We start from the raw sequence: 26,982 nt of genomic DNA, 5'->3' as shown, positions 1-26,982 counted from the left end.
AATTTTATTAGCAGTATAATTAATAGGCTGATATTTATACCAGGCAATAGGCAATATATCATGTTTAATGAGAGAAACCAAGCAAGTCTTTGTAAATCAGACTTTTAGTACCTCCACATAGCCCCAATGGAATGATTCTTTCTGCTATAAACATAGAGCTATAACGGCTATAACCATATTTTCTGCCACTTCGAATTCAACTGTGAGAGTGGAAGTTGAATCAGACTTCTTAGATGAAATCATTGAATAGTCAACTAGAGTCATCTCTACAGGATATACATATAAGCATATCCAATGATCATGTTGTGCAACTGATGAATTAGGGTACTTACAGTTTTTGGTCCAATCAGGCACAGCTAAGGCGTTTTTAAAGTCCAGTAGCAAATTCTCAAATGGATTGAATCTAGGCTCTGACTCGACTGCAGGATTGTTCTTTTGAATCCTTTGTTGCTTTATGCTCAGGGGCTGATGTCTTTGATGGATCCATGAAGGTTTCCTGTCTGTACTTAAAAATTGGATAAATATTCCTCAGAGGGTAAACAAGAGATCATTTTTACTTCCAGAATAACATTCTTTCATTTTGTTTTCTTATAACTATTATTAATTTGAATGAACTTACAATAAAAAAATATGACCTGCACACCAGAACTGATCACACACCAGCTATTAGTGCTCCCCTGAATCAGACATGGAGTAGCCAGCCAATGGGGAAAAGTAGCTAGCCAGGGGTTTATGTCAGGGCATGCCGGATATTATTTTCTGTCTGTGGCGTGATTGATTGATTGATTGATTGATTGATTGATTGATTGATTTATTGATTGACTCCGGTTTGTCTCTCTCCAGTACATAAATACAGAAATACAAATATTAAATATTAAAAATTGCAAAAAAAAGACATTTAACAAACAAAAAAAGTCAACCAAAAAAGACCAGAAAGACCTGACTTATAGGCGTGATTGATTGATTGATTGATTGATTGATTGATTGATTTATTGATTGATTGATTGCACAGGGGCCATTTGCCAATCAGTCAACCAAAAACATTATTATTTTTTAAATTATTAAATAAAGGCAAGGCAAGTTTATTTGTATGGCACATTGCAACAACAGGGCAATTCAAAGTGCTTTAAACAGAACATTAAAAGCATTAGAAAGAGACATATAAACTGGCATTCAGATTTTATAATGTAAGACTGAAAACGAGCAGATAAAATATTTAAGAAAAAATATAAAAGTACGTTCAAATATAAAATTTTAAAATTGAAAACGAGCAGATAAAATATTTCAGAAAAAAATATAAAAGTACGTTCAAATATAAAATTTCAAAACTGAAAGCGTGCGGATAAAATATTTTTAAGAAAAATCAAATATTAAAGGAATTGAAGTTACAGCGAAGTATTACTGAAAGGCAATAAAAAAATATTTTATAAAGGTCTTTCGGGGCCCGCCGGGTATTTGTCCGGTATGCCAGATGTCAGCCCATAGGTCCAGCCCTGTCTGAGTGTGAACCAGAGATTTGCGGCGACCTGAAGTGCACCAAACTTTGAATGCTTCTTATCTGAGCCCTCTCTGTGCACCTTTTCCTGCTGTGCGCTGTGCAGCTCAGCAGGGGCCGTCCGGGGGAAACACCCTCCCCCTGCACTCACCAATGAAAAGCAGTCAAAGGAGGAGACTGCTGCATGAAAAACCTGCCACCATCTTCGCTTTCAACTTCACTTCCAGCCAGGAAACCTACAGGGACACACCTGCCCAGTCAAGCATGGCGACCCCTCTCACCGACCAGGAGAAGCGCAAGCAGATCAGCATCAGGGGGATCGTGGGAGTGGAGAATGTGGCCGAGCTGAAGAAGGGCTTCAACCGTCATCTGCACTTCACCCTGGTGAAGGACAGGAACATCGCAACACCCAGGGATTATTACTTTGCCCTGGCTCACACTGTGAGAGATCACCTGGTGGGGCGATGGATCAGAACACAGCAGTTTTACTATGAAGCAGACCCAAAGGTAAAGAGCCCAGTGTCAATGTGAAGCTAAAATACATCTCATGCACATTTCACATAAACTTCAGAGTGTGGTTTAACTGCAAAACATTAAAAAGTGTCTCTAAATATGAATTATAGTCATCTAAATTATGTTTTAAGAAGCTTCAATCCTGAAAACTGCACTGCTGAATGTTTCAAACTGTCCAAAAATTGACCAAAATTAATATATTTCACACGTAAATGACATTTAAACTTGCTTTATAACATTCTGTCTTAGAGTACAAACAAAATACGCTCTGCTCACTTACTCTGCATTTAAAATAATTTCTACCAACATGGTTTTTGTTTGTTTTGGAAGAAAGCCATATATTTATTATTACAAGCATTTTTTCTTTCTATGAGTTTTTTGTACGTTTTTGTAGTAGTTTTGTGCAATGTTTTTCTCTGCTGCATAAAACTTTCCATATTTTTTAGGGGTGCCTTATTTTTAGCTCATTGCATCATGATTTCACTTCTAGGAAAATTATTGTTTGTTCCAGTTTCATTCATTCGCTGCTGAGCTCTACAGCTCACTGTATTTTCTGCAGCTTTGAGACTCAAGCATGCAAAGTGTTGCACACATTTAATATTTGATCTTTAAAGTTGCATTCTGAGCAAAGAAATGTGTTTTTTTTTCTTATGTCCAGAGGGTGTATTATCTATCTCTGGAGTTCTACATGGGCAGGACGCTGCAAAACACCATGATCAACCTGGGGCTGCAGAACGCCTGTGATGAGGCCATCTACCAGGTCAGACAGCAACCACCACAAACGCATAATAATTATCTAATTTCATATAAATGTCAACCGTTGTTTTATTTTTTCTCTCTCTGCTGCAGCTCGGCCTGGACATGGAGGAGCTGGAGGAGATGGAGGAGGATGCAGGTCTGGGGAACGGAGGTCTGGGCCGACTGGCAGGTAAAGAAGCTGCAGAGGTTTGAACTTGAAGAGAGAGAGAGGATACAATACACTGTTTTCCCTCTTCCTCTCTGTCCGCTGTCCAGTTTAAAGTTGCAGGAAAGTTTGAGAAAACAGGAAATGAAGCTGAATCTCAGTGACTCACAGGCCAGTTATTTTTGCATGCAAACACTTTATCTCGAGGTCAACAATACTCCATTATAGTGCTTTTTGGCAGTTGTCCATCAAATACCTCTGTGTGCCTATTGAACGTTTGAAGCAACCTGCAGCCACAGAAATGTAGCAACACAATGTGTACATGCACGTTACACCATGAACTGTCATAATGTGTTTCAATTCAGCCGTACAGAGTTTGTATTTTGATTTTATGTCTAATTCTGAGGTGTTTTTTTTGTTGCACGCAGCATGTTTCCTGGATTCTATGGCCACCTTGGGTCTTGCAGCGTACGGTTATGGCATTCGATACGAATATGGAATCTTTAACCAGAAGATAAGAGACGGCTGGCAGGTAACGGCAGCTAAAATCAAAACACTATCAGCAGTTAAGCAACTGTCTTTAACCTGAGATATTTCAATACAAAACACACCGGTTTCTCTGTCTCTCTAGAGTTCATAGATCTTATCTTTTACTTTGAAATTCAGGATTCTGTCGTCGAGCTGTTAGGAGTCAAAGTGGAGCGAGGCCGAAGTAGAACTGAATTAGGTCAGAATACATCACAAGCTAATCATTAACAGTAATGTCCGGACAGTGCAGTGGTGCAAGCTCCTGACAAAAGCCGGTGTTGGTTGGTTTAAGATGAAAAAACAAAATAAATAGTGCATATCTTGTGATAAGAGTGAAGGCTTTTGCCCTTTTGCATTTTCCTGGTTGTTTGCTGTTCAAACCCTCAGTGTAAACATGCACTTCAGACACTGAAATGGGTGTAAGAGCTGTGTTTTCTCACCGGGGTAGATGAACTTATACGTTTAATCTCTGCTGCTAGTGGACAGAGCACATAGTGAAAGCCATAAGAAACAACAAATCCTTTATTTTTCCTACTTCAATCTGCTGTATAGAGGGGTAAAAGGTCAGATAAGAGTTATATAGCGTCTTGCTCAATGACTCTTCTTTGTCTCTGGACTCTTAAAGCTTTTTATCTTTACCTTGTCTGATCTGCTGTAGGTGGAGGAGGCAGATGATTGGCTGAGGCATGGAAACCCCTGGGAGAAAGCTCGTCCAGAGTACATGCTGCCTGTTCACTTCTACGGACGAGTGGAGGACACGAGAGATGGCTCCAAATGGGTCGACACTCAGGTACTGAAGATGTGTATAAATAACAGCACAGAGTGATTTTTGTTATATAAATGAATTACTTAACAGACTGCTGGGTACCGGCCCAGCGGCCTGCAGACCAGAGCTTCTGTATGAAGAGCCGGTTAATAATTCTTGTTGAAAAGTGAACGCAAAGAGCCACAACATGTCTTAAAAGAGCCGTGACATGACTTAAAAAGATGCAAAATGTCAACGAAGAGAGGTAAAGATGAACACAGGGATGCAAAAAGACCAAAACAAAATGCAAAGCTTCTACAAAGAGACACAAATGAGCAAAAAGAGATGCATATTAAATAAAAAAAGACTGAAATCAACCACAAAGAGACACAAAATAGCAGCAAAGAGATTCAGTATGACTATTGAGATGCAAGACAGCTACATAAGATGCAAATCATCTACAAAATGATTAAAAATAACCACAAACAGAAACAAAACAACTACAAAGAGATTCAAAATTACTACAGAGACTAGAAATGACTAAAAAAGACACAAATCGTCCAAAAGACGCCAAAATGTCCATGTCCGTGTCCAGAGATGAGTTGTCTTGCAATCTGTCCTTGGCTTAAGGCTATATCGCAGCTATTTATTGATGTTATTGCATATTTTTTAAAACTTTTATAGAAGTTTGTTTTTTTTGTTACCAAGAACCAAGGCTTTAAATGTCAGTCTTAAAACATCCATTCACTTTCCAGGCTGTTCTTCTCCTGTGTGTTTTTGCTGACTCAGTGTTTTCATGTGTGTTGATGCAGGTGGTGTTGGCGATGCCGTATGACACGCCCATCCCCGGCTACATGAACAACACTGTAAACACCATGAGGCTGTGGTCTGCCCGCGCCCCCAACGACTTTAACCTGAGAGACTGTGAGTGCCGAAGGACAATTTATTACAAAACAACCAAACAGTCTGTGCATTTCCTTTTTAGTTTTCAACAGAAACAGTTTGCAACAAAGAAAGGAACTGCTGCAACACTGGCACCTTGCAAAAACACGTCTGTGTTGCTCAATTGTTGTGGTTTCTTCTCCTGCAGAGTTTAGATTACACTATAATAATTAACATGTCTATATTATGAATGGTACTAATATTCACGTCACCTGTCTGTAGTTAATGTCGGAGATTACATCCAGGCTGTTCTGGACAGAAATCTGGCGGAGAACATCTCACGTGTTCTCTACCCCAACGACAATGTGAGTTAAAGATTTAGATGTAAAAAATGTAAAATTTAATCTCTGGTGTTTGAAACAATGACAATCGCTTCTGTGCCAATGTGTTGCAGTTCTTTGAAGGAAAAGAACTCCGTCTGAAGCAGGAGTATTTTGTTGTGGCGGCCACACTCCAAGACATCATCCGCCGCTTCAAGACCAGTAAGAAGGGAACTCCTGGCCGAACCTCCTTCGAGAGCTTCCCAGATAAAGTAAGCTTCAAAATCAGACATTTAGTGATGAAAGCAAAAGAGAAAGGAGCAGAGAAGTTAAAGAAGTGGAGCAAAAAGATCTGGGCTTCACTCCAAATCACATACTTTAGTACTAAACTGCAGCTTCCCTTACAAAGTATGCACTGTTGCATGCAGTGTGCAAACCATAATGATAAACTACTTCATCATATTAATTCTACTTCAACTTTGAATCTCTGGCTCATGCACGCTCTGCAGAGGATTGTGTGTAAGAATAGCCAGAAAATAATTTTGCAATCTACAAAACAGGACTGGATGCATCCTGGTATTTTTGTCATTATGCATTTGACAAACTATGCACAGGGAAATACTAAATCTTCTTCTTCCTCTTCTTGTGGCCCCAGTTTGTCCTCCTGATTTAAGGCTTGTTACTTACCAGGCTAGAAACCAGTAAAAGCAGATATAATGATTTACCATGAGAATCTGTGATATTTGCACTGCTTTGTTAAATGTGTTATTGGCCTGAAAACAGAGAAAATCTCTGCAGACCCTGCAGATATAATATTGTAAATTTGTGCAAAGGCAATGCAATGCAATTTGTGTCTTTAATAATTCATTAATTTCTGATTTTAAACACCTGCAGCACAGTGGGATTTTCTCTTTAAACTCCAGCACATTATGTGGTGTTTTCCAGGTGGCCATCCAGCTGAATGACACCCATCCGGCCATGGCCATCCCCGAGCTCATGAGAATCTTTGTGGACATTGAGAAACTGGACTGGGACACGGTGAGAGAGAGTCACATTTGAATTCAACCATTTTTGCTTCTTGACAGTGCCCCAAGTGCAACAGCAGTGAATGAGGAAATCATATCGAGTAACACAAAGGAGGTTAAAACCACAGAGCCTGACACATGAAACAGACATTCCTGTGTTGCATAATGTTTATGTGCAACAGGGAAAGTCGGGCAGGTTAAGACATAAAACCCAGATCAGCAGAGATGGTTTGTTGATGGTTTGTGATGTGAATTGGCACAAATATGGAGGGAAAAGAGGCGAAAGCAGGAAAGCAGAGTGTTGAGATTGTGTGTACTTTTTAGAGTGTTAAGTTTTTATTTTTTTATTTTGCACAATAATAAAACAAAAAGAAAAGGATAAGGAAATAACAACAAAAGGAAGGTGCAAGGTAGCAACAAGAAACCCAAAAGGGCTTATACAGGCCTCTGCCTATATTGAAATTCACAAGTTAAATTAAAAACAAGTAACTATGAAATAGAAAACGAAATAATTGCACATAAAAATAAAGCAAAATTATGATAATATTAAAAGTAAAATCAAACAAAAATGTAGAAATGTGTGTGTGTGTGTGCTGAGTAATCAGAGCAGCCACTAAACTGCTTTTGTATGTGTTCAGAGAGGAAAACTGTATTGAACTATTAAATTAATCATTCCAGAGTGTTGTAACTCTGTATTTTAAGGAAAATTGACCGAGGCTAGTACGATAGTGAGGAGGGTGTAGTATTGTACTTGTAATTGTGAGTTGACATGGAAATATTCACTGGAAGGTTTAGGAATGGAATATACAGAACTGCATTTTTTATATAATCCATACCTGTATATACTGCATTTTTTTAAATATAATTTATTCCTGTATATATTGCACTGTATTGTTCCTGTATATATTGCACTCCATAATGATTCACTTAATTACTGCTTAAGCACTTCTGGTTAGATGCTATCTGCATTTCGTTGCTTTGTACTTGTGACATGTGCAATGACAATAAAGTTGAATCTAATCTAATCCAAAACATATACTTAAAAAAAAAAAAAAAGTGGGAGCAGAAGGATCTAGTCATTTTGAAAATGTGGCAGTTCTAACAAATCTTACCTGAACGAGATAAATACTATGGAGGTTGGAGGCATATGTACTGGCCCAAACAATGTTGCAGTATATAAGGTACAGTATATAAGGTGTCGATAAATCAAGCTAGCAGTCGTCTTTTGATTGGAAGGTTGGTGGTTCGACCCCCGACCATGGCAGCCTACATGTCGAAGTATCCTTGAGCAAGATACTGAACCTCAAATTGCTTCTGATGCTGCATTCATCTGTGATGTGTAGCCTCAGCCACCAGTATGAATGTGTGTGTGAACGGGTGAATGAGTGTAGTGTGTAGTGTAAAGCACTTTGGATAAGTACACTCCATTTACCATAATATAAAGTAAGTAGACACTTCTGATTAACCAGGTCACAAATTTTCCTGATGAGACCAGGCAATCTGATAACTTTACGACGAACCAAGTTGATGTGCTCTTTCCAGCTTAATCTCTCATCAACCAGTACTCCTAAAATTCAGACTCAGACTGAGATCAGGTTGCAAAGCTCAAGTGTCAAAGAAAAATAAACTCCCTCCTCCTCCTCCTCCTCTTCTTCTGCAGGCCTGGGACCTCACTAGGCGCACCTTCGCCTACACCAACCACACGGTCCTCCCCGAGGCTCTGGAGCGCTGGCCTGTGGAGCTGCTGGAGACGCTGCTGCCCAGACACCTGCAGATCATCTACCAGATCAACCAGGCCCACCTGGATGTACGTGCTGCAGCTCACACACTAAGAAAATATTGTGTTTTATTTGACTGAACTCTCCTGTGACGCATGAATCTGTTTTGTCGCTGCAGAGGATCGCAACTCTGTTTCCGAAAGACATGGACAAGCTGAGGAAAATGTCTCTGATCGAAGAGGACGGCTGCAAGAGGGTGAACATGGCGCACCTGTGCATCGTGGGATCTCACGCTGTCAACGGAGTCGCTGAGATACACTCCAACATCATCAAGGCTGACGTGTAAGCACACAAACCATGTACACTGTAACGTGACAAACATTTTTACAAATCAGCACAACAAATTAATAGAATAGATAGATTATAATAGAATGCCCTTATTGTCACTATACACATGTACAATGAGATTTGAGAGCTGACTCCAAAAAGCAGTGCGACAATAAATAAAATAAAAAAATATGCAATATAAACATAAACATACATAGGCAAGTAAATGTAAAGAAAAATATATACGATATAATGTAAACATAGGCAAGAAAGGGAGGTAAGGTGCACAGTCTTCAATTCAATTTGCCAGAAGCAGATATGATGCTATGCAGTGTTCATAAATATTTTGCACGTTGAAGGACAATTTATAAGCAAGGCAAGGCAAGTTTATTTGTATAGCACAATTCAACACAAGGTAATTCAAAGTGCTTTACATACACATTAAAACAGCAAGACACAATTGAAAACAGTAAAAACAGTCAATTAAAACAGGGAAATAGAATTAAAAATATAAATAAGATAAAATAAGATACAGCAAGATAAAAAAAAGATAAAATAATAAAAAGCACAAGTCAAACATTGCAAAGTTAAAAAGTAAGGGCAGTAGAGTACAGCAGATCAGTGTTAAAGTTAAGAGTACGCTGCAGTAAACAATAGTGTTTTCAGTCCTGATTTAAAGGAGCTGAGTGTTTGGCAGACCTCAGATCTACAGGTAGTTTGTTCCACAGGTGAGGAGCAGAATAACTGAAAGCTGCCTCACCCCACTTAGTTCTTGTTCTTGAGACACGCAACAAGCCAGTTCCAGTTGACCCGAGGGGTCTGGATGCTTCGTAGAGAGGGAGCAGATCAAGCATGTAATTTGGTCCGAGACCATTCAGTGCTTTTTTAGACCAGCAGTAAGATTTTATAGCACAAATGACTGCACATTGCCAAGTATAGTATATTAAAAAAAAGAAATATTGCACAGTAATAAAGTCCATATGAAAATCAGTGCATATGAGAGTTCAAAGAAACAGGTGTAAACTGCAACAAAAAACACACAAAGACATTTCAGACCAGTGAGAAAATAGTTGCTGAACATTACATGATTATGGCCTCATAGATACCACAGGGTTGAATCATGTCCTCTGTGACACACTTCGCACACTAACTGTCTGCTGGGAGCTTGAAATCAAAATTTAGAAAGACACAGAACAAACAGCTGAAACCTCACTGAGAGAGAGAGAGAGAGAGTTATTGGCCTTGTGCAAAGAGCGATGTACGCAAGAATGTCCTTATTTTTGCTTGGACAAATAAAAACACACAATTTCCTCTTTATTTGTTTGTACCAATTGCATCTGGGATTCACCAATGTTTTCTATTATATTTGCTTTTCTCTTGGGTAAGAGTACATTTTATCAGTGCAACCACGTCTTGTTTTCACAGTCTATAAATTGTCCAACAGAAACAAAAACAAATGGTTTTTAATTGGAAAAAAAAAGGATAAATATGTTATTGTTAAATTTTCATTATAGATAATTGATTAGATTTTTGTGTTATACATTTTGAGTGGTGAAGCACAACAGGACATATTAAACATTTAAAAATAAATTTAGTAAATTATTATACATTATAGATGACTGTGTATATGTATGTGTATGTATATATATATATATATATATATATATATATATATATATATATATATATATATATATATTAGATAATTAAATGATTAAATTAAATGTATTGATGCACATTTGTGCACATTCGTGTATGCAGTGTTTTGTGAAGATAGGGCTAATTTAACTACCTAATATACTGTTGTGAGGTTTAATTTTTTTTTTTAAATGTCTAATCACTTAAAATGTATCATGTTTTTATGTTAAATCTTGATCGGTAAAATAACTAAAGCTGGCAGCTAAATGTAGTGGAGAATAAAGTACAATATTTGCCTCAAAGTGTAGTGGACTAGAAGTATAAAGTTATATACAATGGAAATACTCAAATAAAGTACAACTACCTCATAATTATACTTAAGTACAGTACTTGATTTAATGTACTTAGTTAGACTTTACCACTTGATTTCCCTACTGCTGAACTTGAGTCATGAGAGTATTTGCACACGGCACAACAGCTGCCCTTGTGTGTTTAGGGGGTGTTACCGAGGCTAATAAACATTTATGATCAAGTGGGATTCAACATTCAGCACATTTGGATGGTTATGGATGTTGGTGCATCTAGAGTTGACTTATTGTTTAACAAAAGATTAAGTAAAAATAGAGAAATTTAAGAAAACGTCGCTGCATTAGGCCCAATATCCGATGAGGCAACTATCTATGTTATGTTAGAGGGCTGCACCAGTGTTTCTTCATGTTTCAGTGCATTTGCTATAAATCATACACATATAAAAGTGCTCAAGTGTGTCTAAACAGTGCATGATTTTATGGTTAAGGAGATAAAACAAACTGCTGATTTGCTGCTTTAACTACCTGATACAGATGTATACACTTTGTTTTCTCCATTATTTTGTCCATAAAAAAAACAAATTAAGTTCTTCTTCACAAACATTTTCCTTCTTCTTTTTTCCCCTTTTCTCCAACAGATTCCGTGACTTCCATGAACTTGAGCCGAAGAAGTTTCAGAACAAAACCAACGGCATCACTCCGAGGCGCTGGCTGCTGCTCTGCAACCCCGGCCTGGCTGAGCTCATCGCCGAGGTCTGTTTCACCAATAAATATATCATCAAGCACCAAGAAAAGTTTGTGTTTGTTGAGACCTCTGAATTCTCTGTTATATATTCCCCTGCTGTATCATTGAATCTTGGCAAAAAAAAAAGCTTTTCACTCCTGAATCTAGTTCAAGTCAACTATCCATATACACTCTATATCCACATACACTACCGGTTTGTTTTTTACACACTTTTATTGAGCTTTAATGTCTCTTTCAGGTCATCGGGGAGGATTATGTGAAGGACCTGAGCCAGCTGCAGAAGCTGAAAGAATTTGTTGACGATGCTGCCTTCATCCGTGACGTCTCTAAAGTCAAACAGGTAACTAAGTACATTTACTCCAGAAGTTCTTGTACTTTTACTTGAGTATTTTCATTTTAAACTATTACAGTCATGGAAAAATGATTAGACCACCCTTGTTTTCTTCAATTATTTGTTCATTTTAATGCCTTGTATAACTAAAGGTACATTTGTTTGGACAAATCTAATGATAACAACAAAAATAGGTCATAAGAGTTTAATTTAAAAGCTAATTTGTAGCCATTTTCCATGTTTTTTTTTCTGATAATGATTTTGGTTATTATCAAGAAAACCATGGAAAATGGCTAGAAATCAGCTTTTAAATTAAACTCTTATGACCTATTTTTGTTGTTATGAGTACATTTGTCCAAACAAATGTACCTTTAGTTGTACCAGGCATTAAAATGAACAAGAAATTGAAGAAAAAATGTGGTCTAATATTTTTTTCCATGACTGTATATACCTCCAAGGCACTGCGTGTGAATGGACCTAGTAGCTTGTCTGCCATAAAAGTAGTTTAACTATTTTGATAAATGGATCTATGTTGCATAATGTTGCTGCTCATGCACAGTGGAGGCTTTATTCTTAATATCCTGTTACACCATGAATTCATGCATTCCAACATGTCTATTTCCGTGTGCAGTAACAACCGTCTTGTAGTTGTTTAGCATTCTGCAAGTAAAGACAATATAATCAGATTTTTTTGTGCATGGAAGCGTGATGTTCTGCAGACTTGCAGTCAGAACCTGTCAGGACAGGTCACACCTGTGATTCAGCAACTTCCTCTCACTGAGTGAACTCCTTTGTTGCCAAGTCATGCATTCTGATTTCCTCACAGGACAACAAGGTGAAATTCGGCCAGTACCTGGAGAAGGAGTACAGGGTGAAGATAAACCCGGCCTCCATGTTTGACGTCCATGTGAAGAGAATCCACGAGTACAAGCGGCAGCTGCTCAACTGCCTGCACATCATCGCCATGTACAACCGTACGTGACATGAGTCATTACTGAGCACCGCAGGGTTTCACAAGCCAACACACACTCTGTGACACAATCTGACAAGTTCAAACTAATACTGAGAATGAGATGCTTCTGCCTTTCAAATCAAGAGTGGGAATTTTCCATTCGATCATCAGACTGATAAACAGGAAATCAGTTTGCTTTTGTGCAACATGCAATTTCCTTTAATTCTGAGTATCCCTGCGTCTAATTTCCTTACTTGGGTATATTTCCAGCAATTTTTTTCGTGGCATATTTTGTTATGTTTTTAAAATAGCAGTTCAGTGGTGTTTTGTTTTGTTTGTTTTTTGTTGTTTTTTTAAAGGTACATTTTTGGCATTTTCATACTTTATTGCATAGTGACAGAGAGAGAAAGGAGCAAAGGGACCTCGTTCAGTTCAATGTCCTGAAAGGAATACTTCAACCCCCAAAATTATAATTTGTTTTTAAATTTCCCCATATTACCTTGCATTCAGAGTCCAAAAAACGGAGAAAATTCTTAGTGTATTGAAGTATATGGAGACCACATTTAAAAACAAAACAAAACATTAACAAAGCCATTTACAAACTTGTGCAGTAAAATACAAGAGTGTTATTTATCCAGTCATATGCTCACTATTACTCACCAAAATCATGCATTATCAGTATAATCTTACCATTTAAAACTTCCAAAACAACAAAGTTTTCTTCAAGAGTTTAAGGAAACGCAGAGTGAGCACAAATGGTAATTTGGGGAGTGAAGTATTTCTTTAATTGCATAAAAGAACAACAGAAAAAACATAAATGAATACGTAAGAACAGATCAATTTTCAAAATAAGTTCTAAAACTATTATTTAAAAAAAAATAATTTACCTCATGGTGCCAACAGAGGAAAAGACAGTATGATTCATCCTCTGAGAAACATGAATGACTGCACAAGAATTTATGGAAATCCATCCAGTAGTTGTTCCCACGCTGACAGCATGGCTCAAAACAACAAAGAATAGTACAACTGAAGCGAGCAAAACTCTACTTATATCCAACACTTAATCATTAAGTCATAAATGTAGAGAGACCTGAGAAACTATATACACTGAGAAAAAAAAAGATTTTTTTGGCCCTGTAATTATTATTTCAATCATCTATATTAATTTTACAAAGAAATACGAATTCAGTGCTTTTACTTTAAAATAGCAGTTTTTCATGGAGTTACTTAGTGATTGTTTGTTATGTGACCTCAGTTTTGTATGTAAATTGAATCATTCGTTCCAAGTAATATTCACTAAACCAGTTCATTGGCTTAATTAGGTGATATTTCCTAGTAAAATGTAATTGAGGGACATCAGTGAATCTGCAATTTACTTGTGTATTTTCATTAAAAAAAACAAGTGGTTCTATTAAATAAATATTACTTAGAAATAGCCTGAGTAAAGATTACAAACACTTTCTGTGTGGAAAAACTTGCCTAGCTTTTTTTAAGTAAATGTCACTCCAATTTTTTTCAGTGCAGTAATGAGTTTATATTTCTATGTATTCTCTTTAAATGAGTTTGTGTTTTTTTTTTTTTTCAGGTATCAGAATGAAGCCTTTTTCACCTTTTGTCCCACGGACAGTGATCATCGGGGGAAAGGTACCAGCTCAGCCACTCACACATGACAAACAGTCCCAATAACAGGCGAGCAGTTAGTTTGACAGTAAGTCTGTTCACTGTCGTCCTCTGCAGGCTGCTCCTGGCTATCACATGGCCAAGATGATCATCAGGCTGATCACTTCTGTGGCTGACGTGGTGAATAACGACCCAGTGGTGGGAAACAAGCTGAAGGTCATCTTCCTGGAGAACTACAGGGTCTCTCTGGCAGAGAAAGGTACTCTTTCAATAACTGTCTTTAACATGCACATGTTGTTAGTGTCTACAGGTGCATCTCAATACATTAGAACAGTGGTTCCCAAACTGGGGGGCGTGACCCTAGGGGTGGCCCAGGGTTACAAAAGGGGGGGCGTGGCAAGGCTAAATTGAAATAATTTCATTGTTCTCCAATGCTGCACTGTAAAAAATCTGTTGTATTTACGGAAAAATACCGGCAGCTGTGGTTGCCAGAACTTCACCGTAAAAAATACAGTGTGGGTTTTCTACTGTAAATTTAAATGTAAATATCAGCAAAAACTGTAATTTAGACTGAATAATCCTGTTATTTTTAGGGCAACTGTGTCATTCATTCACACATCATGGTATTTCTCCATTAATTTTGCATGAAAATTTTTTTATTTTACAGCAAAACTGTGTGTTTCTTCCAGTTTATGACAGAAAAAAGTAAAAGTTTTGTGCTATTCTTTGATTTACGGTAATTAAAAGTGTCTAATACGGTGATATACAATTTTTAATTTTACACCCTATTTCTGATGTATTTAACAGTGTTTTACTGTTATTTCTACAAACATTTTTACAGTGTTGTAAAAGCTAAATCAGATCATGACTCTCTCTCATGACAAATACAAAAAACAAGGATGAAAAAATATGACAAGACCATGCTTGCTTGTTGTGTGGAGGCTGCCGGGGGCTTGAACGTATTTTTTAGATAAAAAGCGGGGCCCAGTAGAAAAACTTTGAGAACCACTGCATTAGAATATCATGGAAAAGTCCATTTCCAGTAGTTCAAGTCAAATAGCCCCAACCAGTTATTGAGTCATATAGATGGACATACTTTTCAGAGTCCAACATTTCCATATTAAACATACTTTTTAAAATTGGTCTTTTGTAATGTAAACATTTTTTGAGACACTGAATTTTTAGGTCTTAATTAAATGTAAGCCATACTCATTATAATTAGAAGAAAGTAAATACATTAAGACATGAACTGTTTCATTCTGTGTGTAATGGATCTATATAATGTGTTATTTACACTTTTTGAATTGAATTACTGACATAAATAAACTTCTCTATGATATTCTAATTTATTAAGATGCACCTGTATATTACTGTTTCAAGTTTTAGATTCCCTGATACAGGTGTTCTTCACTCCTAATTTGTTCAAGGACTATGCAAAATTATTAAAATCAGACAAAAATTACAGTTTCCAGCTTTGATAAATAGTGTAATTTTTGAAGAAAACATGGCTTTTAAACCTGCTGATGTATTGTGGGGTTCAGAGGTTTTAAAATAATCTAAAATGCAAAAAAACTAATTTGTTTTTATTCGTTTGAAATAAATTAAGACATGAAATGCTTCATTCTGTGTGTAATGGATCTATATCATGTGTTATTTCCACTTTTTGAATTGAATTACTGACCTAAATAATTTTTATATGATATTGTAATTTATTGAGATGCACCTGTATAACACAAAAAACACACGTGCATGTGCAAAATTCTTGTTTGATGAAAGATGATCCTTTTTTGGGAGAACAACTTGTTTTAATGAAGAAAATAAGGCACAAAAAGCTAAAATCTTCTGCTCTTCCTTAGTGATCCCTGCCACGGATCTGTCAGAGCAGATCTCCACTGCCGGCACCGAAGCTTCAGGAACAGGCAACATGAAGTTCATGCTGAACGGAGCTCTGACCATCGGCACCATGGACGGAGCCAACGTGGAGATGGCCGAGGAGGCCGGGGAGGAGAACCTGTTCATCTTCGGCATGAGGGTGAAGGACGTGGCTGCCATGGACAAAACAGGGTAAAGGAGTCTATTTCAGTGCTTATTATTTAATGTTTTTAAGGCTCTTTATAAGTTATCAAAACTATATTAACTTGTGTATTTTTAGCTATGATGCCATGGCGTACTACAAGAAGATCCCCGAGCTGAAGCAGGTGATGGACCAGATCACAAGTGGATTCTTCAGCCCCAAAAATCCAGATCTTTTCAAAGACCTCACTGAGATGCTCTTTAAACACGACCGGTGAGCTACAAACAGATATATTTTTCTATTTCCATTCCAGTTAAATTTTTAGTTTATTCCACTTCTAAAGCAGTTTATATGAGAAGCACAGGTCAAAAAATGGCTTATACTTTCATAAAAATAATATTTCTGTTCTCTTAATGACAGATGTCGAGTGTCTGTACCCTTTTTTAGCTTTTTTTTCAAGTTCAAGCTGTCAGACTTGATGTGTTTACTCTCTGTTGTCTCTCTTCAGTTTCAAAGTGTTTGCAGACTTTGAGGACTACATGAAATGCCAAGAAAAAGTCAGCAAGCTCTATCAGGTAACACTCCCTTCAAACAGACCTGCAGCCTGTGAAGCACAAAGTTAGATTAGTAGGTTAGGCAGCAGCTATCTTTGGTTTTTAAGGTCACTTTTAAGTTAAATCACAGATGCTTCATTGCGAACGTCCTCTGGAGAGGATCAGTTTAAGTCCTGTCAAATATTCCTTTACTTTTGCTTTTAATTCCTTTTTTCTTTGTATGAACAGTTATTACAAAGAACTTTACAAAAGACGGCATAAAATGAGAAACCATTAGTTGACTCAGACAGTGATGTTAAAAAATAAATAAAAATAAAGTGATCCTATGGGGGATTAAACAAGATGCAGCGCAGGTGGCCTTAAAAATGAGGAAAACAAAGTGCAGTACCGTAGGCTGCCCTACATGCTAAAAAACTTGCAGGTTGGTGCCGTTTTTATTTTTTTTTCTCAGTGGAGATCTGCTCTGACAAATCTGTGGCAGGGATCACTGGGGAAGAACACAAGATTTTAACTTTGTGCACCATTTTCTTCATTTTAACAAGTTGTTCTCCGCAAATTGATCATATTTTGAAATAAAACCCTTCAAATGAGAATTTTGCACATGCACTTGTGTTTTACAGGTGCATCTCAATAAATTAGAATATCAGTCCACTTGGTCAAGCAGGATGATAATTTCATTCTAATTCATGCAACGCTTAGAGTATGTTAGTTTAAAATATACAATTAGTAACGTTTAAAGGGTTAAAAATGTTTCTATGCTTTAAATTTTACATTGTGATGTCACTATATAGTGGTAACTATGGTAACTGGCTGTGTTTCTTAAGTTTAGTTTTTTAGAGTCAGAACATGATGGAAGCAACACAGTCTTTTGACCGTGCGTCAGACTTGTAATTTACTTTGTTTTTAAGTAAACATTTTAAAAGACGAAGTTGTCTGGTCGCTTGCATGGAAATAGTGTTTTTGTTGACTGACTCTAGAAGTGGCGCAGTAAAAAAGCTACAAACCTAATGTTTTAATTTTCTCTCAAAGAATCCAAAGGAGTGGACGAAGATGGTGATCAAGAACATCGCCGCCACGGGAAAGTTCTCCAGCGACAGAACGATCACGGAGTACGCCACCGAGGTGTGGGGCGTGGAGCCCACCGACCTGAAGATCCCGCCGCCCAACGAGCCGAGAGAGGCCATCGAGGAGACGGCGAGAGCTCTGAAGAAAATCTGAGGCCGCATCACGACCCGAGGGATGTTTACAAATCACTTAAAGTTCCTTTCCCTCGTGCTTTTAACCTTCAAGTCACTGAACGTTTTCATGAACTGCTTCAGAAAACACATCTGCACACGTTTTTATTCTCTGAACACTTTTTATTGTCAAAGCACCTGAGTCAAAGCACTTGCATTTAAAAAAAAAATGTCTGTTACAGTCCTAAAGCACAAACAAACCATGTGGAGAGTGAGGTCAAATAATTTGTTCATATTTGACATTCCTGGAGTTCGGGGTCGGAGGGTTTCTGCATTTTAGGAATCCAGTAGGATGTCCGCAGCAGAGCAGCTGACTAAACAGAATTTTTAATCACATTCCCGCGACTTTATGCTGCATATACTGCGTGACAGAGCCTGTCTGTACTAAAACTGATTAAAACAAAGATGTATTCCCATCTGTATCAGAATCACTTGACTGAGAATAGAATTTGTTCATTTGTGATTTACAGTACTTTGTCCCCATGTTTAAATAAAAAAACGAATGTGTGATATTATATGTGGAATCGGTGCTTTTGTTTTAAAACATACACATTTTGAGAAAAAAATAAAGCTGTTTGTTGGAATCTACTGGGTTTTATTTTTTATCTTTTTTGTTGAGGAGCAGGAAGAGATTATCTACTCTCTCAGGTTTCGTAGAAATTTCCTGCAACAGAAACAGATGAAATATTACATTTATTTCCTGTTCTTTGCTGAGGGATTTTAGTTTATGAACAGGGTTTAACAGAAAAGAACAGCAAACTTAATGAAAGACACATTATTAGTTAGACATGCAACAGTTGTCAGTATAATTTAAGTTTGTTACACTTGTGTTTTAGATGCTTTTAGCATGTGTATTATAACACAAAACTTACCCGACCACACTTGTGAGATTGGGATCTAAGTAGATGTAATTGTGGGAGTATCTGCGATTTGCACTGTAGGAGATCATTTCCACCTGAACATCTGTGTTGTGTTCTTTCTTAGCCTGGAGTGATATCTCGTGCAGCTGCAGAGAATAAAATGCAAAATAATTCAGCAATATCCACCAGAAAATTATCGAAATAGTTAAAGTGTACAGAAAGACCTACTGTACCTTCAGACCCATATGATAAGGAACAATATCGTCGTCCTCTGCATGCAGGAGGAGAAGTGGACTGGTCAAAGTCTTCAAGCTGTGCAGAAGTTTGGGGTAAAATATATATTTACAGTCAGAGATGTGCTGGCTAAATATAAAATGCATTTAATGCCATTTTATCATATTCTTTTGCTTAAATTATGTTTGGAAATCCCACAAATAGAACTACAACAAGATTTTTTTTCTTTTCCAGTACTTACTTTTCATTGTTTGGGAACACAACGTTGTTCCTTTCAAATATTTTCCAAAGCAAGCTCTCAAATCCTGGCAAGAACATGTACATCTGGAAGAAGACAGGGTGGAATTTTTTTGAGAAATATTTAGCAATTTCCTAGACTTTCCTACCCTATTTCCTATTCTGCTGCTGTAATAATAAAAATACAAAACACTTATACGGTTATTCGGGGAACATCTGTCTACTTTGTGACTGTAAACCAGTACAGATGTGGAGAATAAATAAATAAATAGAGCTGATCCAGAAAGTATTAAGTGTCCCCAGTGTGATTTCATGGTAAATATGTCTTGGTATTTGTATCTAAATTGAAATATAAGTTATTTTTAAGTTTTCTAGTTGTGGGTCTCCATTCTTTTTGTAACTTTTCCAATAAATATTGGTTATAACAATAAAAAAAACTAGTTCATGTTTTAGTATTTGCACATTTTAAAATAAAAACAAACAAAAAAACAACAACAACAACTGTGTTCTCGTGCATTGGTGAACACCCTGAGGGTCTGCAGACAGACAAAAATGTAATAACTCACCTTCGTGAGCGGATGGACGACTACGACTTCTCCAATTGTTGTGAATGCTCCCTCGAGGATTAAAGCGTCGACAGCAGACCCTGATATTAAAAACAGTTACAACATTGATTAAAAAAACAACAACAAAAAAAAACAGAACAATAAACAAAAAATATGGATAGAAAGGGTATTACATTTAGATGTCAAGACTTGTAAAGTCTATATATATTGACCTAATGTGCTGTATTAACAACTAGAACATTTACACATGAAATGCAGCGTAAAGTCTGTGATTTTCAGTTTGATTTGTCAGCTTTTAAAGTGGTGTTCTGAGTTATTTGGGCTGATTAAATGTCTGCATCAAACCGTCTACAAATCTTAGTAAAAACACATTTTTTGTCTTTTCATAACTACTTTTCATTGACTTCAATGGAAAATGTGTGGAACCCCTGAGAGGCAAGTAAAAATAAAAAACTGATGTTCCATTTTCTAAATCAGATTTTAAAAAAAAACATTTTCTATTCTGCATTTAGGACTTAAAAACTTTTGTTTTACAGTTTTGCCAGAATACATTTTTACATTATTTTTCCCTTTGTGAAAACGGGTAAAAAACAAGTTGTAGCAGGTGATTTTTAACTTCCTTTTGGTCATTTGTCATGATTTTCAATTCATGCTAGAAATGTATTTGTTTTAAATTCAGATTAGTACCGTGGCTGGTTCATGCTTATCTATTCTCTAAAGTCACATTTTCACCTTTTGTTAAAGGAGAAAAAGGAAGAAAATTTCCTTAGCATTGAGATAACTCAACCAGCTCTGATCATGGCTGATACTTGTGGGTCAATTAACTCATGAACCTTCCTGAGAAAAAAAGACAGTTCGACCAAAGCACTTATCAGGCAGAATGATTAAAATCACCTGTGAGGGTTTAATATGTTCATGTGGGGCCTTTAGAGACATGAACTCACCTTGCTGCTGTACTTTCACTGCAGTATTTGTTGCCACTCTACAATAAAATAAAATAGAAAACATATTTCTTACTCTGTAAAATGTCATGGACGGTGGATGTTACAGGTTAGAGAGTCTGGAAATAAACTGACCCCGAGCCGAGTGAGTGTCCCCACAGACAGACCAGTCCTCCCCTGCTCTGTTTCTTCGCCCAGTGGTACAGGTAGAGGGCGTCCCTGGTCAGGCCAGCTTCACTTGGCTCCCCAGTGGAGTCTCCAAAACCTCATTAAAAAGACAAAAAACCCTTTAAAATCCTGATTATATCCAGACAATACTTCATACTGACTGACAGGACGATACATAAGTTATACACTATTATACTGTGTTTTAGACCTGAATAAACTACACAACTTTAGCCCATTTGTGTTATTATTGGCTTTCCCTCCTCACTGCTGATTGTGTCATTAAAACAATAACTGCAAAATCAACCTTATTCTTATGATCAATATGTAGAAAAGTACTGAAACTCTTCCTTTTGCAAAAAAAAAGGGCTTGCACATCCACTAAAGGTGAGAAAATACAGAAATAACCATAAAACTATTATTACATTAAAAATAATTCATATTTAATTTGTAAATATGATATTTGCCATACACGAACAAATATATATTAATTTTGTTTGCAGGAAGTACTTCAAAGACAAATAAATACACAGTATGTTTTGATTTATTTAATGTTTGTCAGTTATTCCCCTTTAGACCTCTTATGAACAACACAGTTTCCAATAAAATAACCCCAAATGCACTAATTTAAGCACATTTTCCCTTTCCTCCCCTCTTTCCCAATGTGGGTCAATGGGGAAAGTCTTTGTGGGCCCATTGGAATTAGGTGACCCCGTAATTTAACAAAGCCTGGTGCTTTCCCTGGGAGTTTCCTATTAGCAAACATAATATACTTCAGAAGTGAAGGAGGAGTTTGTGCCCACCTTCCAAGTGTGGCTTTGGGAACTGAGCATCGAATTACACTAACAAGAGTTTAAATATTATTTAAACAAACAAGTCAATGTAATTTATTAAAAGCACGACAATAAATTAAAACCTTTATGAACAGTATTGGCCAGTAATCTCAATAATGGTCAAGTATCCTCATTATGTACAAACTTCTAATTTATTTATTTTTCCGGCTTTTTTTCCTATTCTTAACTGTTTTTGTCCCAAATTGTTTGCATGTAATGTGAAATGTTATCTGGCATGCAAAGCTCAAACCAATATTCATTAAAAGCCCTTTCCCCCAGTTCTACAGGGAATTAGCACCCTCTACTGGATGGGCAACAGATTTTTTATTTTTCACCTCGTGGTTTGTCTTCTATATTGTTCTCTGCAATAAACAGCCTGTTGAGATACTTGGTGATTAGACATTAAGTCCATTGTATCAGCATTGTTTCTACATAAGCATTGTCATACTTAGTCTTATCTGAATGTTTGACCTTGTTATGAAAACTAAGACAAAAATGAGGACAAATCCAGGACCCCAAAAAGAACATAATGGGTTTTATTTAGCAGAAAACTCAACACTTGACGAAAAACAATAAACCTCTTACCTCTGTAGTCTAAAGATAAGACATGATACCCTGCAGCACTTAAAATCTGAAACACACAAAAATCTGAATTCAGTCAAAATTGTACATCAAACGTGGAAAATGCTTTAAAATAAAAAGGCGTACCTTCATCAGCTCCACTCTGTGATGTATGGCCCTGCAGAGACAACATGAGAGCAGTGAATACACACAAACAGGAGGCTTTCAGACTAATTTACTCTGACCCACAATGCTTTGTGTTCGTTGTGCCTGTGGATAAACCCAGGGGCCTGAGCAGTCCTGTGATACCCACTAGACTCCATTAAGGATCAATTAAAGGGTCCCTATCCTGCCGCTCTCTCCCCACCTGGTCCCCATGTTGCCATGGAGATAGATAATAACAGGACGACCGTCTCCCAGAGTTTCCCGGTACCACTCAGGGCTTCTCCCCGCGGCCTCCTCCCATTGGCTGGCAGGGAGCGTATGCCTGTGAGACACAAAGATCAAGAGGAGAAAGGCAGACAAATACGTTTGTGTTTTCAGACGTACAGTTGCTGCTCTGAGTGGTCTCGTGCAGATAAATGAGTAGATCGGGGTCCTATTCACTCAGGAGCCACCTGTACCGAATATGCATGTGCTCGAGGTATATTCAAGTACTGATTCACTTCAATGGACCAAAAAGGAAGCTGCAAATGACCTACCAGACACCCACTGAGACGCCCTCCTCTGTGTTGAGGTAGAAGTTGCATGTGTGGTTCAACAAGTCTTCAGGTCTGCTGAGATCCACAAACAATGGAAACCTCACTGCAGATGGCAAGATTGCTCAAGGTCAGTAAGATTGTTGTATTTAGGTAGTATTTTATCACATTATATTGTATTATAGTCAGGCTGCATAAAAGAAGTAGGGTGATGTCATCTCTGGGTCTGAAAAGTGAAGGTAGTGCAGTGCAAGTGTCTTAAACCTGTATATTTTCTTCTAATGGCCAGCAGGGGGCACTCCGCTGGCTGCCATAAGTCTGATTCTATAGATGTATATGAGAAATTGACCCTACTTCTCACTTGATTTATTACCTCAGTTAACATTTTTTTAATGAGTTTATGGTATCAATTTTTAGTTACAAGTCTTCTTCAAAGCAGCATGTTGTTTTGTAAATGATGGCCTCGTTTAGAGTGAAATATGCTTAGTAGCGCTCGTCTGATATGGGATTTTTGAGACATGCTGATACTGATTTTAGAGGGAGAAAATTCATCGATAACCGATATGGTCAGTGATAGTAATTTCATTTTAGCTGGAATGAAAATAGACCTTTTTTTTGTGGATTGTGCAGCGATTTTTTCCCACTCTGAAAATGTACCCAAAGAGCTCCTTTCTCAAATATAAAACTATATAAAATAATTAAGAACAAACAATGTGTTATATTGTCAATTGTCATAGACAATTCTATAAATGATAACTGAGAAAAAGAACAAATAGGAATAAAATAAAAAGCTAAAAAAAAAACATAATTTAACAAAAATGACAAAAAGTAGTTTCCCGCCCGGGGATCAATAAAGTATTTCTGATTCTGATCGGATTCTGATTATTGTTCAGTTTCAGCCAATTGCTGACTTTTAAAAAAAAAATTGTGAACACCATTTTCTAAATCACGCCAAGCTACTTTTTTTGCATTATTATGCATTGTGTAAAAAAAAGTTTTATCAGACAGCATATACACCGACACTGATATGCCTTGGATAGGCCAATATGAGCCAATAGTAATAACAATCTCTTTAGTGTGGCTACATAATATATCATATTGTATCACATTAAATAATATAGTGTTACATTGTATTATATTGTATCGGATTAAATCAAATTGCATAGTATTGCATTCTATAGTTTTGTATCATGCTGTAAATAAATATATGTTTTGGAAATGTAAAGAGAACAAACTCAAGACACCACTTATAGCTACTTAAAATATAATTTTTGTGACACCAGTGTAATATATTAAAACTGTTAATTGAATCTTTGCATATTTAAATAATTACACATTTCATAATGATAACAGTGTGTAATAATATATTAAACATATTTTTTTTACTGCAACCACAACACATTTCAGGCTGTTTCAGTATAAATCACTATATGTTTCTGTCAATAGATTATATCACTGTGTGTTTGACCCATTTGGTTACCTAAGCATCATGTTGTTCTAGCAGTGAGCTAGTATCAGTGACAGTTAAGAAACAAATATTTATGCATAGTGATCTAACGTGCGGTGACTGGAAACACACGTTACTTACACAGGTGAGAGAATATTACGTGGCCCAGTATCCATGGGAACAGGTAGAGAATGACAGGTACTGCGACGTAAACAGTGATCAGAAACAACGCAGCTCTCTTCATTCTCGCCTCAGGTGAATGACTTCCTCTGCGCAGCAATAGAACCAGTGTTTCCCCTTTTCTTTGATTCAAACGGGAGCTGAGAGAGAATCCAGCAGAGCTCTCCTCCTCACAGCATTAAGTGAAAATATTAAAAAGAGGTCAATGTTCAACCAATGATTCACTATGCGGCTATTGGTTCACATTTGACACAGTTATTCAAACACGCCAAGCAGCTAAACGGAACACGGATATACTAACACACTGCAAGGTATTGTGGGTAATGGAGTTCCCAGCAGTAGCAATAGTTGTAGTGACACCACATGCAAAAAAAATTCTGTTACAGATAAAAGTCCTGCATTCAAGAGATAACTTAATTAAACGTATGGACATATTATCAAAAAATGCAGTTTAAGTTTAATAAATGAACATAAGCATAATCCAGAGTGACCTTAATTGTGTTACATTATACTACTATTTTTTAATAATTGGTAGGCTACATTGAGCTTATTTACTCACAGCTGTTATTTATTTATTTATTTATTTTTAAGTAGGCCGACTTTAAGTAACAAAAATGAAAGTACTCATCATCCAAAATGGTCCTTACTGGTGTTACATTATTATTTATTACATTATTATATTACTGTTTTATACTAATTGGTACAATGAGCTTATTTTCTAAATAAATCACAGCTGTATTAAAAATTTACTTTAAGTATCAAAAATAAAAGTACTCATAATCCAAAATGGCCCTGTGTTACATTGTTATTTGTTACATTATTATATTACTGTTTTATAATTATTGGTGCATTGTTTATAAGTAAGATTGTAATGTTGCAGCTGGTAGATGTGCAGTTAAGTTTAGGTACGTTATATATATATATATATTTCTGGATAATCTAATCCATAACAAAGCTTTTTTTTTTAATCATATGTTTTGTGCTGCAAAGTATCGGTTAAATAAATGATGTGGAGTATAAATTGCAAAATTTCCTTCTGAAATGCAGTGGATTAGAAGTACAAAGAAGTATTTTTAGTATTTTTAGTGAGACTCCAATGGATTTAGGGTTTTATTGTAGCGCCCCCTAGAGTCCATCCAGTACAGGATAAGGTCATGAGAGTTCATTTGTGGCCCAGGGACCTAAAAATGGCACTAAAATGGAAAGATGTGGAAAGGTGTCTCAGTCATTGCTGTTGACCTGACACAAATAATGAAACTCAAATAGGCCTTTTTAATGTTTTGAGTAAATAGCCCACAGTTTTGTTTTTAGCAGAATACATTGTGTAGAGTGTACACACTGTGCTTTACCATATGAGGACACATACTTTTCTACCTTGTGCAAGATTGCACAAAACATAGGGGAAGTTAACAGCGGTGGAATGTAACTAAATGTAAATACATTTACTTATGCATTAATACAAATTTAAAGTACTTAAGTCAGTAATCTATTTTAAAATATTTTTACGTTTGGACTGTTGGTTTGGCAAAACAAACATTGTGAATGTGTCACTTTTTTCACTAATTTTAAGATTTTTTTTCTCAAAGGATAGATAAAATAATCAGCAGATTATTCCACAATGAAAATAATTAGTTGCAGTTAAACTTATTAGAAATCATCCTCACCTCAACCAACAGCAATACTGCATTTACATGAATGTATGATTAATAATAATTTAGCCTAATGATATGACATATTACAATGAGACAGTCACAGGGGACATTTTTTACTACTACTAATGCCACACTCTACTTGTAATGGAACATTTTTACAGAGTGGTATTAGTAATTTTACCTAACTAAATTTACGCAATATTTTTACCCACGGACGTAATTTTTTGGGGGGCATGTCCCCTCCACTTTTTCAAAAGGCCGTTTTTGTCCCCTGCAGTTTTTACCGTCCAATAGAGAAACGTCTGGCACTAGGACCAAGCGGTAAACGGCCGCTCAAACTGAAGCCTGTTTCCCTTAGATTAATTATAGTTTAGTAATAGTAATAGTAGTAATATTAATAGTAATAGTTGGCCTCTATAACCTTATCACCAAAATTTATGACTGTTAGGTTAAACCAAAAAAGGCAACAGTGAACTTAAAAGTAACAATAGAAAACTAGAACTACTAGAAAACACAGTGAACTGAAAGACTTTGAGTTTTATTAAAGATACTTGTGCCCCCCACCTCTGAAATCAAAATTTCGTCCATGTTTTTACCACTGTAACCTTTCTAAGGATGGGTGGATGCTACAGTTTGAACCAACGGCTACTAACGTCAGCTTCATGCCAGAAAAAGAAAAATGAGGAAAAAGTTCACAAACTATCCCCAACTATGGCTGAATAAATACATACATAACAAAGGAGTAAAAAAACAC

The 26,982-nt window shown here is 36.6% G+C and overlaps 2 protein-coding genes across 2 annotated transcripts; one reads left to right on the top strand and one right to left on the bottom strand.

Annotated features, from left to right (window-relative positions):
- The first annotated feature begins 1,709 nt into the window (after window positions 1-1,709).
- pygl (phosphorylase, glycogen, liver) lies at window positions 1,710-17,981 on the top strand. Its single transcript, XM_059353190.1, has 20 exons — window positions 1,710-2,002; window positions 2,667-2,768; window positions 2,858-2,936; window positions 3,341-3,444; window positions 4,099-4,230; window positions 4,998-5,109; window positions 5,350-5,432; window positions 5,522-5,659; window positions 6,333-6,425; window positions 8,073-8,219; window positions 8,309-8,472; window positions 11,042-11,156; window positions 11,387-11,488; window positions 12,306-12,453; window positions 14,017-14,075; window positions 14,169-14,310; window positions 15,908-16,115; window positions 16,204-16,338; window positions 16,574-16,640; window positions 17,649-17,981. Exons 1-20 carry the CDS (start codon window positions 1,760-1,762, stop codon window positions 17,835-17,837), a joined length of 2,562 nt encoding a protein of 853 aa, XP_059209173.1. The 5' UTR covers window positions 1,710-1,759; the 3' UTR covers window positions 17,838-17,981.
- Window positions 17,951-24,864, bottom strand: LOC131988145 (lysophosphatidylserine lipase ABHD12-like). The gene is made up of 12 exons (XM_059353191.1): window positions 24,538-24,864; window positions 22,953-23,055; window positions 22,619-22,738; window positions 22,399-22,429; window positions 22,276-22,321; window positions 20,828-20,957; window positions 20,696-20,733; window positions 19,752-19,831; window positions 19,190-19,272; window positions 18,948-19,026; window positions 18,727-18,860; window positions 17,951-18,518 (listed from the first exon to the last, which is right to left on the bottom strand). The coding sequence occupies exons 1-12, from the start codon at window positions 24,638-24,640 to the stop codon at window positions 18,491-18,493; spliced, it is 975 nt and encodes a 324-aa protein (XP_059209174.1). The 5' UTR covers window positions 24,641-24,864; the 3' UTR covers window positions 17,951-18,490.
- Window positions 24,865-26,982: the final 2,118 nt, after the last annotated feature.

Source organism: Centropristis striata, chromosome 16, assembly GCF_030273125.1.
Source record: "Centropristis striata isolate RG_2023a ecotype Rhode Island chromosome 16, C.striata_1.0, whole genome shotgun sequence".
Taxonomy (NCBI): Eukaryota; Metazoa; Chordata; class Actinopteri; order Perciformes; family Serranidae; genus Centropristis; species Centropristis striata.
This window is presented reverse-complemented; position numbering and strand designations above follow the sequence as displayed.